This window comes from Schistocerca cancellata, chromosome 4, assembly GCF_023864275.1.
Source record: "Schistocerca cancellata isolate TAMUIC-IGC-003103 chromosome 4, iqSchCanc2.1, whole genome shotgun sequence".
NCBI classification, from domain to species: domain Eukaryota; kingdom Metazoa; phylum Arthropoda; class Insecta; order Orthoptera; family Acrididae; genus Schistocerca; species Schistocerca cancellata.
The window spans coordinates 362,634,184-362,652,523 of NC_064629.1; the positions used below are offsets into that span (position 1 = coordinate 362,634,184).

General features: G+C 37.0%; 1 protein-coding gene across 6 annotated transcripts in view; it reads left to right on the plus strand.

Moving 5' to 3' along the window:
* LOC126185141 (solute carrier family 41 member 2-like) overlaps positions 1–17,558 on the plus strand; it is a 994,709-nt gene extending 977,151 nt beyond the window's left edge. For all 6 annotated transcript variants that reach the window (XM_049927981.1, XM_049927983.1, XM_049927984.1 and 3 more), the window contains 4 exons: positions 8,223–8,370; positions 8,885–9,090; positions 14,006–14,154; positions 16,279–17,558. In XM_049927981.1, the coding sequence (XP_049783938.1) occupies positions 8,223–8,370; positions 8,885–9,090; positions 14,006–14,154; positions 16,279–16,455 (680 nt within the window). In that variant the 3' untranslated portion in view covers positions 16,456–17,558. The remainder of the gene's footprint in view (positions 1–8,222; positions 8,371–8,884; positions 9,091–14,005; positions 14,155–16,278) is intronic.
* The last annotated feature ends 782 nt before the right edge of the window (positions 17,559–18,340 follow it).

The following is an 18,340-nucleotide window of genomic DNA, read 5'->3' on the forward strand; positions in this document are numbered from 1 at the left end:
GTGAGTACCCAGATCATATACTTGAAATATTAACCACTGGACCCACTGTAGTGAGACATAACAGGATTGTATATAGGGCAGTGACAAACTCCTGAATGACTTTCAGAATCAACACAGCAGACCTGAGAGAGGTTAGGCATAAATTTCAAAATGTCAGTAATAGAGAAAGTGAAGAAACTCATCAGTGAAAATTATCTGCAACTAAGTATAGAGTTTTTGTTGTTAATAACTGATTAAATAAAATAACAACTGCCAATATCACATGTCTATTATGTGGTAAATACAGACAATATAAAATATTTATAATTTACTTTCCTGGAAAGTCATGTTATCTGTTATTGGTAGTGGATTTTTTCTTCCATACAGAAAAGCCACAAGGTTACTGGACAGAAACATATGCAGATCTATTGTTAAATTACTTTTAAAAGATCAAAAATTAAGCAGCAGAAATTGGAACAAGAATTGAAATCCCATGTAGCACAGTTGCAAATTAAATGAATATGCCAGTTTTTCAATTCATGTTTGACATCTAGAATAACTAATATTACTTGGATCTCTTGTGAAAATGATGCTGTCAACAATCTAGCTTTATTATTAAAATAGTATTATCTGTAGATACACGGTGCAGTAACTAAATTAGTGAGAAGAGGCTGTGGGACTTCTGCTGGTGGATTCTGTATCAGAATGCTCAATTCTCTACTTTCTGTGCCAAAACCCAGAGTGTAGCTGTGCCCTCAGTTGTGATGTAAGACATCTTTTGACTTGACGCTTTTAGAAAAAAAAATATGGTTAAAATGGAAAAAATGCAAGAAAAGCGATGAAAAGCAATCTGAGATAAAATCACACTAACTCTTCCCCAGTCTCACTGTCCCAATCACATGACTTAACAATTAGGTGATTATGATGCCATAATACATATCTGCACTATACAATATGAACTCACCTCTCAAATACAATGAGGCTCAGTTCTGTTTCACGGTAGATGTGACAATATTATGGCTAGAAATCAAAGATGACTATATCCAATGTCACATATGATAAAACTGATGATAATGTAGTAATTCAAAGATACCACTCTCTGCCTTTGCCTCATTCAGAGAGGGGAGGGGAGGGGAGGGGAGGGGAGGGGAGGGTCAGGAGGGGAAGGAAAAGGCTGAGTGGGGAAGGGATGGGTCTGGACTGTCTCTTATGCAGACTTTGTGACTCCTGTCAGGAGTGGAAAGAATAATTATTTATACCAAGGGAAATCTTCATTGTAGCTTTCATGCATCATGTAATAACAATAATAATACATTCAGAATTGAATACCATCAGGAACTCTTGTAATTAAGGTAACTGATTGTTAGTAGTATCATAAAGTAGTCTGTTACTGCTTGCATTGTGATTTCACTTGAAGGAAAATGTTTGAGTTGTGTTCAAATTATTCACATGACATAACATATCCTACTTGTTTATTCAAAAACAATAAAAGAACTTCATAACTGATTGATAGCATAATGTTAAAATGGTCGTATAGGAGATTTGACGTGTCCAGTTAGTACAGCTAGCAACAATACCTGCTGCCCTCCATGCGGAACGGTACAGCTTCCTCACTGTGACATTCTGCAGTGCTTGTGCAGAGTGTATCAGCATACCTCCCAAAAAGGAGGTTTATTCAGGCAAAAATGAGACAAAATTGCTTAAATTCACTGTAGCATCAGCTCACCTGACATGAAACAGCATATTAGGATGGTTTTCTTGTAGGCTAGAGTATCATGCCAAATGTTATCCTACATATGTCGCTGATGGTGATGGGTTGAGGGGGGCGCTGTGTTGTACCAGTTAAACAGCCCATAATTCCAGATGCTTTATTATGGCACCCCCATCATAGCTCAGTACATGAAGTGGCAGCTTGGCGGTGGCATTCAGTGGCTTTCTGCATGTTGTTGTCTCCAATACTGAAGAGTGCAGCACCAGCTGGGCAGTGGTGTGTGATGCGACCCCATCTGTCAGTAGTGGCTCCAGCTCTGGGTGGCCTCAGATAGCTGTGACATGCCATACAGAAGGTGGCAGGCCGGTCATGATGGCTGGTGAGCTGCTTCCCAGGACCGGTGCTGGCCCATTGTGGCAGCGGCTCCAGGTCCCGTGGTCTCAGGGCAAACTGCACTGATGTAGAGTCAAACTGTGGTCCACAAACAGCATTTCAGACAGCAGCCAAGCAGCACAGCTCTGTGGCAACAGAGCTGCAATAATGGAAGTGACTTTATATAAAATGGCTAGGTATCTGTATGCTTCTGTGCTCTTATTGTTTGGGCTTTGTAATGCCTTGCAGCCCGTATACTAAAAGATTCAGCAGAAACTCATGTGTAAAGTCATATGACATCTACAACTTGGTTTCCACACCCTGCCAGGCTGGCTTGCCTCACAATGCGAAGGTTGTGTTTTATTTGGTAAAACATAACACACACACTTGCTTGCAGCTGATATTGCTGCAGTTCAATTCCAAATTTGTATATTTATGACCAAATATGGTGAGTTTGCTACACTGAGTTATGTCCACAAAGTCCACCTTTCATTCTATGGCAGTTGATTACAGTAAGGACTTTGAGGTCTGCTGCCTGTAGCACTACTCTAGTATTCCATTCATTTTACTTGGGAGGCATTCCTTATTGCCAGTAGGCTCTTCATAGGCATGTCATGGTTCCTGTGGTGGAAGGGCTTGGATATTATGAGAAACTGGGGCATTCCTTTGGACAATGTGAACTGGCAGATAGGGGAGCAATATCAAGATTAACCCTTATGCGGTCGCGCGGCTTCTCGTAACATTAATAGTCGCTCGGGGTGTTGCTAACACCCCAAATGAAAGTGGCTATAATGACATTGTTGTGCAGCATATCACTGATATGAATATGTTTACTTCACAAATGGGTATCTAAAATGTGTTATCTCCTGGTACATTACCGTTTTATTTTATATTACTTTAGTATTAAATTGGGTTATTTGAAACACATGCAGTAATTCCCATTTTCTTACAATATTTTGTTTAATTATTTATTTCTGTTATTCTTCATACTGTATTACAGGTATAAGACATTATACATATAAATAAATATTTGTGCAGCCAACTCGTACAAACATTATATGGAATCATTCACTATCACTGGCTGCAAGGGATTCGTTATCATAACACTTTACACACATTACTTTCAAACATTGAGCAGAGTGCAATTGAACTTTTATATCTTTACTATGAGAACAAACTGTGCAGCACCTGGGCCTTAAGTATTCTTTGTTCAGAAAGTGGTGCATTGTTGATGTCTTCAATTCCCGCCATTTTTGCGGCTTTCTGTCTAACTTGTTTAGGCAGGGAGTGAGTGACTGCTCTCTTGCACACTATGGGATTTACTAATGACCTTCTGACATCACTTATAAACATTCTTTAGGAAATCCTGCCATTGTTATTATTTGCATATATGATGAGGGCATTAATGCAAGCAATGCCAGTCATTCGGAAAAATAGCGCACATTTCATCTATTGTGTCCACGCCTGTTTTCTGGATTATTTTCCTCCACAGTATTAGTGTCAATGGCACCATCATGATGCAAAGATGAAAGGAGAATAGCTTCTTGGCCCTTCTTAGGCAATGGTGATATCCTTTCTGAATCCAAAAGGCTGCTTCTAAGTTCACAACCTCTCGTGCAAACAAAGTTTGGAGGGAGCTCCCTCTTATTCTTTCTAAGAGTTCCTACTACTGTAAGTTTCTTTTTCAGAAGCTCTTCAGCCAATGGTATGGAACAAAACCAGTTATCTAGAGTCACATTTGTCCTGTACCTTTGATAGGCTGTATAAGTCTATTTGCTATCTCCTTAGGTGAGTTTGACAGTGCAAAGGGAGCCCCTGGCTATTTCCCAACATAGATTTCCATCCCCAAAGTATATTTAGTTCTTGCATCACATAAGGTGAAAATTTTCAAACCATATTTCGCAGGCTTGCTAGGTATGTACTGTCGGAAACTGCATTTGCCTCTAAATGCAACCAGTTGTTCATCTACTGTCATATATTCAGACACAGTATAATTACTGACACAGTCTGACATGAATAATTCAAAAACTTCTCAGAACACAGCTAGGCAATCAAGTTCTCTATGCTGTAGTCTGTCTCGAATATCATCGAATCTGAAATAACGCAATAAGAAACGATAGTGCCGTAAACTCACTGCTGTGTGAATTATTGCAATTCCAAAACCATTTGTGTCCCATAAGTCTTTCCGGTTTTTGTGTCCTGCCCTGTAATGCCCAGCCAATATCAACAGACCCAGAAGAGATTTGAGTTCTTCCTCATTTGTTGGTTTGGCATCACAGTCTCTTGTAAAATATGATGCAATGTGTTGTATGTAAATATGGTGTAATTGTTCTAATTATTATGTCATTTATAAATATCAAAAAAAGTCCACAGTAGTTTTCACAGATTTTGTGATGGCTTTTACACCAGGGAGATGAATAATGAGGTCTACACTTCTAGTTCTTACATTTCGACTAGGACAACTTTTCATCCATTTTGTAACCTTATCCTTTCCAATAAAAAAAATCATGCTTGCTTTCATTATCTGCTGCACTTACTTGCAGTTCCAGTTCCAGGTTGTCTTCATCCTCCGTTTCCGTATCGCTGTGATGAGAGTGAACTTTACAACTGTCTGTTTCCTCCTCTCCCTCTTCTCCTCCTTCAAAAGTTTCATCTAAGACCTCTTCCAGAAGCTTCTGCACTCTTTCTTGTTCTATTCTGTAACAATCCATAGCTGTTTTAACTGCAAAGAGTGCCAAAATACAAGCAGCTGCTACGGAACACAACTGTAACCTTTCTCGCAGCACTGCAACATAGAGAGTCGCACGGGGTGCCGACAACACCCCAAGGCACATTGTTGTGTGTTTTCTTGGAACTTACACTTCCATTGTAGATTCTATTATTACTCAAAGCTTTCATATTATGTCCTAGAAAGGTACTAAAGAACGTGATGTTATACTCCTATCCATTATGTAATAATCCATCGATAAGAATGACTGGGGTGTTCTCAACACCCGGCGCGACCGCTTAAGGGTTAAGGTGAATGCAATAGTTGTGTGTGAACTGGACTTTTCTCTGTTGAATACAGATCCATGATAATGAAATGTGGAGCATACTGTAGCAGAATCAATTTTTAAATCCAGTGCATTTCACGAGCTCCCTTGTTTTCTCAGAGGTGAACATGGTTTGTCATAGGTTCAGGAAGGATGGGATATGAAACAAATGAGCAGCTATCTAGGAGAAGTCCATGATAATCATCAGCACTCTTGCTTAACATTCGATATGGACTATGTCTGTCCTATAGTTGAATATGATATTCTCTGCATTACACTTTCTAGTTTTTTTGCTGTGTCAAAGCTGAATAAAACCTCAAGCTTTCAGTGATAATCTCCATCATCTTTGTAAGATGCAGCTTGGGGTTCGTGCAGCAAAAACACCAAGAGTGTTTTACACCAGGATGTCATGGTGAGAAACTTTGTTCACAATACTGCCTAGCAAATGAGTAATTTGTTCAGGAAATGGTGGTTTTGTATATGTTTCCATGCCCCAGGGTTCTATTTCCACCTGAAATTATCCACAACTCACCTCACACTGTTCTCTGTCTGTGGTGGCCTGAGCTGCATGTCTTCCCAAGGACTTTGACTCCTTCACAAGATAGGTGGGCAATCTTTACATTACCCAGTATACACATATAGTCACATGTATATTAACATTATGAGCTATCCTGTGTGACAACTATATCATTTGTGGGCAATCTGTTTCCAGAACACATATGCAGGTGTGGTTTGCAAAAAAAGAATAAGGTTTCTCTTCTTGACTGGTCTTCTCCTCCCCCAGACTTCAACGTCATAATAATATATGTGCAGAGAGAGAGGCCAATGAATGGAAATTAATTTTTTTTTTTCCATGTGGATCCACGGCCTCTAAGTGTTTAATAAAAAAAATGGTCCATAGTAGGCTTTAATGTAAATGATCTTTATTGAAATCATGCAGTTAGCTAATTTGACAACTTGTCATTTCCATGAAAAGTTGTCAGAATTAGCATGAAAAGTTGCCAAAATTATCTAACTGCATGATTTAAATAAAGACTGTTTACATTACAGCCTGCTACAGGGAATTTTTCTTTTGCCAAATGGGAACTAGCCTGAAACTGTGTCAAGAACCCAAGGCAAATTTTGGAACATCACCTTGACAACCTGAGATGAGGTGCTAGAAAACAGTCAATTTATTGCCTACCTCATATACTCTCTTCCTCACAGGATGCAGATGGTCATTGAAGTTGAAGGCTTTTGGACAAGATGTTGAACAATGAAATGCCCTGAATATCTTACATAAAAAGCATGATCTCTTCGATCTTTAAGTTTTTTATCTTCAAGAGGCAAAACAAATTAATGTAGTAAGACAACAACAAAAATGGGGCTTTAGTGGGATTTGGGTTGAATTCTATGGTTGCATAGACTCATTGTAGCTGGCTGATTAACTTATTGAGATTTGAAAACATTATACTTCCTTCTGCAACTTCCACATATTTCTTTCTATTGTTCTCTTATTGACTCTGTCTCATTATATGAAGTGACTTTTGACTTTCCCACCTTTGCAAGCCTAGGAATGAGGCAGCACAGGTTTCCTTGTGTGTTTGTAGAGCATGTGACATACATTTCGAGTGCCAGGAAGACATAACTCCTTCAGTTGCATTGATTGTTTACTTTTATTATGAGCACTTTGTATTATGTAAGGTAATCTACTCCTGCATGACATGACAGCCATGATAAGTATTTGTAGCTTCCAAAGTATTTTTCTGAATGGCTGTTCACAGAACTAGTTATTTGGGCTGAACAGGAGATTTCTGGGGAACAACAGAAGAAACTACTTACACATTTAAAGCTGATCACAATGCTAAAGTTGGTTTGAATAGTTTAATGCTTCACCATGATACAACTTGGCATTTTTCACATTGATAAATCATTGTCAAAGTGCTAAATAACAGAAAAAATTTCTTGGACTGACTATGGATTGAACACCGAATGTTTCAATTTGTAATTCTTGCACTTCCCCATTGTTTAAAATAATGAAGGTTGTATTTTCAATAACAGCACTAAGCCAATGAGGCCCTGAAGCACACTTACATTTTTAAATAATAATAATAATAATAATAATAATAATAATAATAATTCACTGGGTTTATGCTATTTTCTCTTGTGTAGTAATAGAAATTTACAATTTATATTTGTACCAGACATGTTTCACTAATATTGTCAAAAGAAACATCAGTGCTAATTGTACTGTAATGCTGTTGAGAATACATTTTGAAAATAAATAATGAAATATATATTACATATGTAATATATTTGGTGTAAATATCCAGTAATTTCAAATATCAGTTTCATAAGAGAGAATGCAATGTCAGAGAATTACCAAACACAAAACTGAGGTTAAAAACGATTAATCTTCAAACAGAAGACAATGAGGACTACTGTAAAAGTTGATAGTTATCAGAATGACAAAGATGCTTTTATTGTAAGGATAAATTTCTGCTCTATAGTCTACAAATTACTATGAAAATTCTGGTGAAAGAAAATGAATACACACGCAAAAGTTAAGAATTACCTGGTAATTTATTATACTTCACTTGCAATTGAACTACTACTTCCTATTGTATTCAAAATTGTGATTATCTCCTCATTGGACCCAAACACTGAAATTTGTGTAACCAAATAACAACAATATAGCACAACATAGATTGCTACTTACCATTAAGGTAACATGCTATGTTGCAGAGAGGCACAATTAAGACACTTACACATAAGCATCCAGCCACAGCCTTCATCAGGAAAAGAGAGAGAGAAGAGAGAGGCACTATTCATTCACACAAACAAGTACACCTCATGCACACATGACTGCCAGCTCCAGAAGTTTTCTGCCCAAGCTACCAGAGTTGGCAGCCAGGTGTGCATGATGCGTGCTTGCTTGTGTGAATGAATGGCATTTGTTTCTCTTTTTATGATGAATGTTGTGGCCAAAAGCTTATGTGTAAGTGTGTTTTAATTATGCCTGTCTGCAACTCAGTATGTCACTTTTATGGTAAGTAGCAATCTATCTTTTCCTATATTGTTAACATAAAATAAACACTGTATTATGATTTGCCATAAGTTAACTTAGTTTCAACTGTGTCCATTTTCAGATGTCAGTCCCTGGGTATCTGCTACTGTAGTTGCATTTTACTTAATGTTGCTGCCAGTATGGATATACGTTGTGTACCGTAACAAGTACACAAAGCCAGTTCTGTATTCTGGATGGGTTCCAGTACTTGGTGCTCTTCTCATCAGTGGGTAAGTTCCAAGTATGAGGTGACTACAGTAGCTGTAATACCACAAAGGCAGATTATAAAATGTTTCATTGAAATAATGATTATTCATCATCATCATGAACAATAACAATAACTGTTGCCAACTTGTACAGGAATATAAATGAATAAATAACTGTCACACTATCTGAATATGATCAACCAGTAACAGTTTCTCTCTTATGTTGTCATGGTAACATTCATACAATTTAGACAACAGTACAGATGGCACTCTCAAATTGTTATTTTCAAACTGAAATTACAGAACAGAGACATAGTGATGTTCATCCTTCAATGACAAGTTGTCAAACTCTTATTGTAAGAATTGCTCATAATGGTTTTCCTATATGTAATAAGCAAGATTTTATTTCATTACACATGGGGCTGTGGGAGTAATGAATAAGTAATAAGCAAAGGAATAGTTTGGTATAATTTTGTTAGTATTTAGATTTATACAGTGTTGAGAATAATGACTAAATATTCCCTTCACTATCTTTCAGGTTTGGTGGTATTGTCATGAATTCTGTCTACCAAATGTTCAATGGTTTTGTTGTGTTTCAACCAATAATTAATGGAATTGGTGGCAACCTTGTGTCTGTACAAGCAAGTCGTATCTCCACCATGCTACATAAGACTTCACTCAAAGGAATTATTCCACCACATACTAAATTATGGGTTTGGCCATGGTCAGCTCTTTTCAAAGGATGTAAGTTATTACTTTAAAAAATATCTTATCTACATTTGAGCAATTGAATGGAGAATACAGTTACAACAGACATTAGCTAGCACATAATGTGGACTAGGTGCTTGCATTAACAAAAACAGGAACTCATATAGGACCTCAGTAAAATTTCTCAATGCATCAATTTTTGTCTGTAAATGATAATAAACGTAGAATTTAGAATTTTCCACCTTTATTTCAGTATATGACAACAAAAATTGTCAGACTATATATTTTAGTCTGTAGTGACCATCTGCAGCACCGTTTTAAGCATATCCTACCATAATAAAGCCAGAGAGGCATTATCAAAAGACAGAAACAAAATTAGCTAGGCATCATCAAACAGAACTAATAATATGATGCTAACTAGGCCAGAGTGCTTGTAGAGTTCTAGTAGTGCCATTCACATTATGACTCTGCTGGCACTGTGGCTTACTTTGTATCATATTATTAGTTCTGTTCAATTATGCCTTGCTAATTCTGTTTACATCTCTTGATAGTGCCTCTCTGCCTTTATTATGTTAAAATATGTTTCAAACAGATCTGAAGATGCTCACAACAGACTGACACAATAGCCTCATAACTACATTTTTTGTGATCATAGACTGGAATCAAAGATACAAATTCTACACTTTGTGGATAACTGTTGTTATTCTTAACTATTTTGCAGCATGTTAATAATTTTGCTATCAACACAAAAAACATGCATGAGTGGAAAAAGTTGTATTGAGGAAAGCATCTGGAACTGGACAAAGAGTGCATGTTATTTATGATTTATTAATAAAGACTAGTTCAGTGAAGGAAAAAAGGGCAACATGTAGTTAAATATGCTACAGTAAGATATGTCATGATCAGAGCGCATATCAGCCAGCATACTACAAAATTATTGATGAATGCATTAATTATGCAGTAAGCATATTTGCTCATTTAACATATTTCTTGTCTATTTGGCTTTACAAGTATAAATCCCTAATCTCTCTAAGAATGCTCATTCAACCAAGTTTTTACTCTTGCACAAGATACTGCAGTTCTTGGTAACGTCATCAGAAGAGTGGATGATGCATTATTTTCACTCTCCTATAGATATCTTTTTTTGAATGTTTTCACAATTTCTGACCACATGAACTCAATTTAATAGAACCCCCCCCAAACCCTCCCCAACTACAACCCTGGGTGTCCTTAATTCAGAATCAATGTTTCCTTATTGACTGAATGTTTTATGATCTCGTACATTGCTGTGCAAGAAGAGGCAAGCGAAGGTATCTTTATGGGACCAAATGTGGGACAAACTGCTGGTGACAATGAGAAAATACTATATCTGAATGTGGGGTGTCTGTTCTTATGGTCATGTGCATAAGAACAGACATCACACATTCATACAATTGATACACCTAACTGTACAATGGATCCACCTTCTTCAGTGCAGATGCACAAATATGTCCCACCTCCTCTGGGACTCTGAGTAACGAACATGGAGGAAATGGATAGGGGCCGCGGATAGATGGTGCACAGTGGGAGTGTGAATTGGCCGTGAGGCATGCTGAGATAGTCTGTGCAGTTGTGATAATGCTGTGTCCTGGATGATGCAGTGGTTAACACACCTGCCTAGTATGCAGGAGATCCTGCATTCGAATCCCAGTCCGGTACACATTTTCACTCATCAGCGCTGATCGCACATAATGTCCTGATGCAGCTGACAGCAATGATCCTCTCCCCTCCCTTTCCTTTCCTTTCCTTTCTTTCCCTCTCCACCTTGAATTAACCTACAACTACTACATATGTGAGGACTTCCAAGCATAATGTATAGAAGGCTTCTATGAAAGAAAGTTTTACTTAGTAATTAATATTTATTTTGTGCACATGTTTATGTGGGGATGCAGGTTGCATTGAAGGAAGGATTTACTAAGATAAATGCAAAAGTCAGGTATTAGAATATTAATAATGAATGCAATAACAAACAAATTGAATACTACCAAACTGTGAGCACATATATGGGCACAATTAATGAATTATTGTAAAGAAACAAACAAAAGGCAATAATTATGACTAAAACAAATTCAAGAGAAGGAAAGGGGGAAAATAGATGTTACAGATGGTTCACAAAACATTAAGAGAAATAAATATGAAAATACTGTAGAAGAAAGAAGACAGAGGAACTACATAAATTGTAAAGCAGCTGAATAAAAGTAAGACCTGAGCTCGCCGAAAACAGTGTCTGGAAAGCCACTCAGTAGAAAACTACACTTGGGTCTGTAAATTAAGGAATCTTTCAGATCAGTGAAGTAATGTAAGACATGCCAATGATACATACTCCAAAATGGGCCCTCGCGACATTCTGACACGTGATATAGTGATATTGGTATCTGGAACTTACTATGTGTGGCATCCCTCTGACAGTGACATACAGTATGTTAGCACAGGGGGTACTGACCACTGGAGGTCAGCAACAGTCCATCATGCCAGTGTTAGGTCATCAGAACTTTTGCCTTGAGCATCCCATATGTGCTCACATAGACATAAATCCAGAAAGCAAGATGGTTACTTAAGATGATTGACACCCTGTTGTTTCAGGTACTCATCCAACAAGCATTATCATACATCAGGTAAATCCTATACCTGTAATAAAGTGCACATACCATTCCAGAATGTCACCTCTGTAGACTGTAGCTGCCATATTCTCCTAGAAAACACATGCACTGATGTATGTGCTATTAACATGACCCCACCACAGGTGAGAACATCAGCACCATCACATTAGACTCTATCCACAGTACATGTCTCGCAGGCATGTTACACCAACAAACAGCTGGAATTACCATCCATGCTAAACTGTGGCTAATCTATGAACAGGACAGTGCCACAGTTCTTGTTTACATTCACAGTGGGTAAAATACCACATTCTCCAAGCCACATGGTGTGTCTGTGTTAGGAAAATGTGGATGACATGCCACCAGCCATACAGAGGAACACGTGGAAGCTGATGACACATCGTCTAGTGGGAGATGACTGTGAGACCAAGAGCTAGCCATGCAATCTCTGGCCAGGACAGATGCTACACCAGTAGGATGCCTTCAACCCTGGAAGCAAGAAAAAGACCCTGGCACTGCATATTACCAAATGTTTGATCTTACCCATAGTACTGCAGAAGGCTTTATACCTCCTGAAATAATACCCTCGCCCAGCCATAAAATAATGCTACGAGAAACATGCATCTACCAGAATGGTATGATGGCCCATACAGTGCTCACATCATTTGCAGAAATTCAGCTTCGGGGCTCAGGTACTCCACAGCTCAGACTAGTAGTGGGATACCACAGATCTAACCAGGCAGTGCAAATTGGTCATGTAACAGTTTAATTACTTAGTGACAGAGAGGTACTGTAGATACGCACATGGTTAGCCACCTGGCAAGTGTATGCCCTCATAACTTAAGATACTGATAATCTCCATAAATAACTTGGTTTCCCAACAGTAACTGCTTTGAACTGAATAGATGATGTTTCATTAAGGAAATTGGGCTGAGAAATGAAATTTAGCATTTGCAATTAAATTGAATTAGTCATGCATAGCTAAACCATCCTCCTACCACATGACTCGTACTCTGTGCAAAACACACACAACATAGTCAAAACTTTTTTTGCAAGATTTCATGATACCTTCAGCTGCCATTCTCTTGATTTCATGTACAACTGTGTCTGCCCTGATAGCTGAATGGTCAGTGTGATGGACTGCCGTCCTAAGGGGTCCGGGTTCGATTTCCAGCTGGGTCGGGGATTTTCTCCACTCAGGGATTTTTTTGGGTGTTGTGTTGTGTTCATCATCATTTCATCCCCATCCTGCACCAAAGCAACTGGACCTGCCCCCTAAGAGGGCCTCCCGGCTAATGATGCCAAACACTCATTTCCATGTACGATTGTACAATTTTGGACTTTGGCCATTTTCAAGTATTTGATGGGTGATTTTCTAGTTGTAAATCATGCTATGCAAGTCATTGCTCCTATGACTCTATGTTATGCTCATAAAATAAATCCTAGTTGTTTTGTGCCATTTTAGGAGCACATTACATTTGAGCAACAACTGCATTTTAGTGACATACACTTGCACTTATTCTATTGAGATTTTGAATGTTTTTGAGCTTTTGGATAATATCTCCAAAACAACAGCTTTTTCTTATCAATTAAATTCTCAGTGGGTATGATATCACAGAAAGCAAGCCATATTGCTAAAGTATTGCTAACTATATGTAACTTGGAAGATGAAAATGCTGAGAAACAGTTACACATCCACACTTTAAGTTGTGCCAAGCCCTCTCTCTTCTGATCTTAGCTTTATTTTTTACCATGTACTCTTAGTCACTTTCCATTAATGCTAATACTGCCTTCTATCCCACAAACTGTTGATAATTACAGATTATTTTTGCAGGTGCTTCATATGATGGTTATACATTTTGCTTGTATTCAGTTTACTTTCAATTGCTCTTTCTCTTTCAGCTGCCAAGGGTTTGAGAAATTGCATTGTGCTGATTTTAAACCAAAGTTGTAGCTTTTATGAGACTGGATTTATAGGCCTTGAATTTCATTTTGACATTTTGTAAACACTGTTTACTCACATTGGCATACCAAATTCTTTTCTTACCTGTCTGCAGATCTTATTGTGTGTAATGCATTTTTACATACATTTCAGATGAAGTAGGACTAATGCCATTATGAACTACACATGCAACATTTAAGTAATTTTCCTTTGTTTATGTGATATGACCCTCATGAAATTGGCAAATCAAACAAATAGAGCACTATAGTAGATATATTTCATTTGTAATGATACTTATTTCTCCATAAATATAGCCCATGCAATGATGAATGACTTATAGTTTATTATATTCCTTGTATCTTTTCCTCAGTGCCACATGCTGCTACTGCAAGGCTGTTGATAGTCCTGGCTGTCCTAGGACAATCAATTTTTGTATTTATAGCTGATTTCTTCCATGCCGGTGAAACCACCATTGACTACAGATTTGCTCTCACTTACATATTTGCCAGTCTGTTGCAAGTAAGTACTTTATGATATCAACACCTCCTCCAACACTAGAACTGTTTATTTGAATGATGATACCAAACATTTCTCTGTCTTATCAACTAGTAGACAGTTCTACCACTGTGTATAACTTACATTTATATCTGCAGTGTAAGGAAAAGATAGACTGCTGCTTACTGTAAAGATTACATATTAAGTTGCAGGCAGGTACAATTAAATGACACACATCCTTTCACACAAGCAAGCACACCTCATGCACATGACCTCTATCTCCAGCAGACTGGACCAGCATTCTGGACGAAGCTAACAGAGATGATGATCATGTGTGCTTGGTTATGTGAAGCAATCTGTCTTTTCCTTACATTGTTGATATTACAACCTGAAACTTCCATTGTTAGATTAGCATCTACAAATTATGCTGTTTTTACTGTAGACTTACTCTTTCTACATCAGCTTTTTTTATTGTGCCTGGTAGCAACTCATCCAAGAAAACAGTCATAATGAAAGGTGGATAATTCAAATATACTGATTACCAGCATTAGTTTAATCTGACAATTGTCTACAACTGTCCTAAATTCTAGTGCATGAAAAGAAGAAAGGTCAGAGCTTCACATCTATAAATTATGTATCCATTGGAGAGGAAGTACAAGCTTGGACTTGACAAGTATGGGAAAGTAAACTAGCTGTGTCCTTTTTAAGGGAACTACCTTGACATTTGCCTCAAGTGATTTAGGGAAATAAGGAGAAACCTAAATCTGGGTGGCTCAATGGGACTGGACTCATTTTCTTCCAAAAGTGAGGCAATAGCCTTTACTATTGAGGTACCTGACTCAGTATGAAGAAGAGTTCTGGACATAGAGGCACTCAGAAAAATTATTTGTTTCTCTGGAGAAACCATCAACACATAAACTAACACAAGTTTCAACAACAAAATGACCACCCTGAGGCACTGTGGTTAGCATTGCTAACTGCTCATTTGATGGTCCTGAGTTCCATCCAATTGCTACCTCAGATTTTCTCAGATGAGGGAAGGTCTGAAACTGAGTTTCTCAGCCTTGTGCAGCCATATGATAAAAGCAGTCAGTTGAGTTAACATTCTAACTGCCAAAGAAGAATGAAACTGAAATACTCACAACAGGTGCAAAGCCATGAGAATTATTTGTAACAATAAATACACCTACATGTGCTACCACTGAGCTGTCTTAAAAATAGTGCTTCAGTAATAGCAAACTGCTTTGGAATATTGACATTTTATGCAATACTCCTTTGCACATAAATGCTGCTCTAAGAACAGAAAACATTTTACTTTCAAAGTCCACAAGTGAATAATTATTACTGTAATGCTGTATAGTTACTTTTGGAAGATGAAAAAATTTGTTAGTTCTCAAGGCGTTGCAATATAAATTATTGAAATCTGTTCCATTGTAGCGACTTTCAGTTATACCTCTTGCAATTAGCCTCCATTTCCTTTTACAATCATTGCTAACACTTAACAATGTATAACTACAAACTGTGTCCAAAAAAAACTAATAAACTTACACTGCGAAGGTTGTGGAATATTTTAAGATGGCTGTACATTTCATAAGGGCTCCAACAAGATTTTGCCTCATTCATCCATAGCTGAGAATAGTGATAATTATTAATCATAAACCAGAGAAACTGTGATTAAGAAGGACTGACACATTGAGAAATTTTAATTCTTCAATCCAAAACATGATTGTCAGCAGGTCTGAAGTAGAAAAAAGTTTATGAATGAGAAGTAGAACTGCATAGTATAACAGATTTTTTGAGCTTTAGAATAGTAACGCCCCTCTACAACTACCACCATACTCTTAACCTGTTGAGAAACAGAAGTTTCTCATAAGAGTTCTGTTTCCCGCTTCACTAAATGAAACAGCCATTTACATGAAAGCAATCACTAAATTTGCAGATGATGATACAGATTTGAGCCGAAAAGGTGAATGAATTAAGTATTTGTTTGTAGAGATGTAAAGAATCACAACTATTATAGTCTGACACTGCTGATGATATAACTTCTAATGCCCTTGGAACAGGAAATACATTTTTTTAGAGTAAATAGTATTTTTGTCTAACATAAAGTCCTTTTCATGATTTATAAAGAATTTCTGTATTTTTCAGGTCATGCTGCTGTTATATTTGGCTCACTTGTTCGTGCATATTATGTGGAGATGGAAAAGTGACCCAGATAATTCTGCTATACCGTTTCTGACTGCCATTGGTGATCTCACAGGATCATCGTTCCTGGCATTGGCATTTGCTTTCTTGCAGGCTGTACATGTAACATATAATGGTTAAAGGTTGTACTTATTAGAGAAAGAAAATTTTCTAGATGCTATGGCCATATTAATGGATAACACTACATTTGACATCTGTATCCAAAGTACTTTGAATATAGTTGTTAAAATAATGATGTTCCTCCACATGTGATGTACACTCACAATTCAATATTACTGCTGCTACATGGAAAACTGTAGGCAAATTTAAAAACAGCATGCTTGTCCTCTGAACAATTTAGCACATAGTTGCTAATGTAGGTATGAAGTACAAAATGCTTGAGATGAGGTGCAATTAGCATTTTGAGAGAAGTAGCATCAATATTAATAATAGTATCTCTCTACATACAGTTGCAAAGTACACTGAATCATTTGTAGCTTGCATTAATCGTTTGTAGATAATACTGAACTGAGTATTTAACATAAGAGGTACTCCACTATAATTGTGAAGACATTGCATAGGGTAAGCCAAATATCATACTTGATTCCATGAAGAATGTAGCAGTGTATCCAGCTATGTCTGACAACATAAACAACAAAGAACAGTATTATGTAAGGACTGAATTATTTAACATTTTTTTATGTTTACATCCTTCTCTTTAATTGAGAAAGCGTGACATATAATCCAAATGCAATTTTTCTGAAATGTGCAGCTAATAGTGCTTTGCCAAATATTTTTGCAATGCTTGAATAATGCACTCATATCAGTGTAATTAACAACATACATTTTAAAAATTGTGACTACAAATTATTATTTACTTGGTGCATAATACCAAAGCTGTTGGGATTCACGCACAGTTCTGCATAACAAAAATTTTATTGAGCTGTATAGAGTAAGAGAGGGCTGTGTGTCTAAATGTCATCATTTTGCATCAAATGTCTATTTTCTCCTAAATAATGTGCCATAAAGTATGTAATAAAGTAAGTAATTATGTAATACATTTTAGAATTTGAGATACTCATTGGCCACAAAGTTATGACAATCATTATTGTTACCATCAACAAAATAATACTATTAACAATAACTTTTTATGTACTTCAGCTACAATGCTGAGTCACTGACTGTGATAATTGTACCTGTGGAAGTGCAATTCATGTATCTTCATTATCGTCCAAATAAATGACTGCCACATGTAAATAAGACAGAAAAATTACTGAGCCTAGATGAACATTAAACTACATCTCTCTTAAGAATGTCAGTTGCAACTTACATCAAATTCTCTGAAATATTTCATTTAGCTATCAATGATTTTTTGGTTCATCTGATGTAAGATTTTTTCTGTAACTTTGCCTCCTCAGTATTACATTTATGTGGTAATCCACACACAAGCAAAATAATATAATTCATAGAGAACAACTACATTAAATCCTGTGTCTTGCAGGATTCTCTTTCAATGATTGACACAGTGAAACAAAGTAAGTATTATGATGCTTGCAGAGAGGTCCTCAAAACCACAGTTGTACAAAACAGCATCTTATTTACAGTAAGGAAAGCACTATTCATAGCAAAATATGGAAAGAAGAGGAGAATGAAAGATGGCTGTAATGACTGAATACATGCAGCAAAGCAGTTAATTTTAGGTACAATTCATATACTGACTGTTATAAATAAAAAGGGGGAGATCAACATTTTGCCTTCATGTTGAACACATTACAGAAACAGATAATTCCTCTGATATGGTATTTATGTTCAGGCATTAACTATTAGTTTTCAAGTCACAGTTAACACACATTAACTATCGATACTACAGATTTCTATATTCCAGTGACATTTATTTATAAGAGTGTACCAGTCTGTTGCAATGAATTCAGACCAAACGGTAGGACAAAATAATTGGACACACAATAATCTGACCATGCTTTTTGTAATCTTAAATAACAATTGCTATGCATAGTGGCTGGAAATG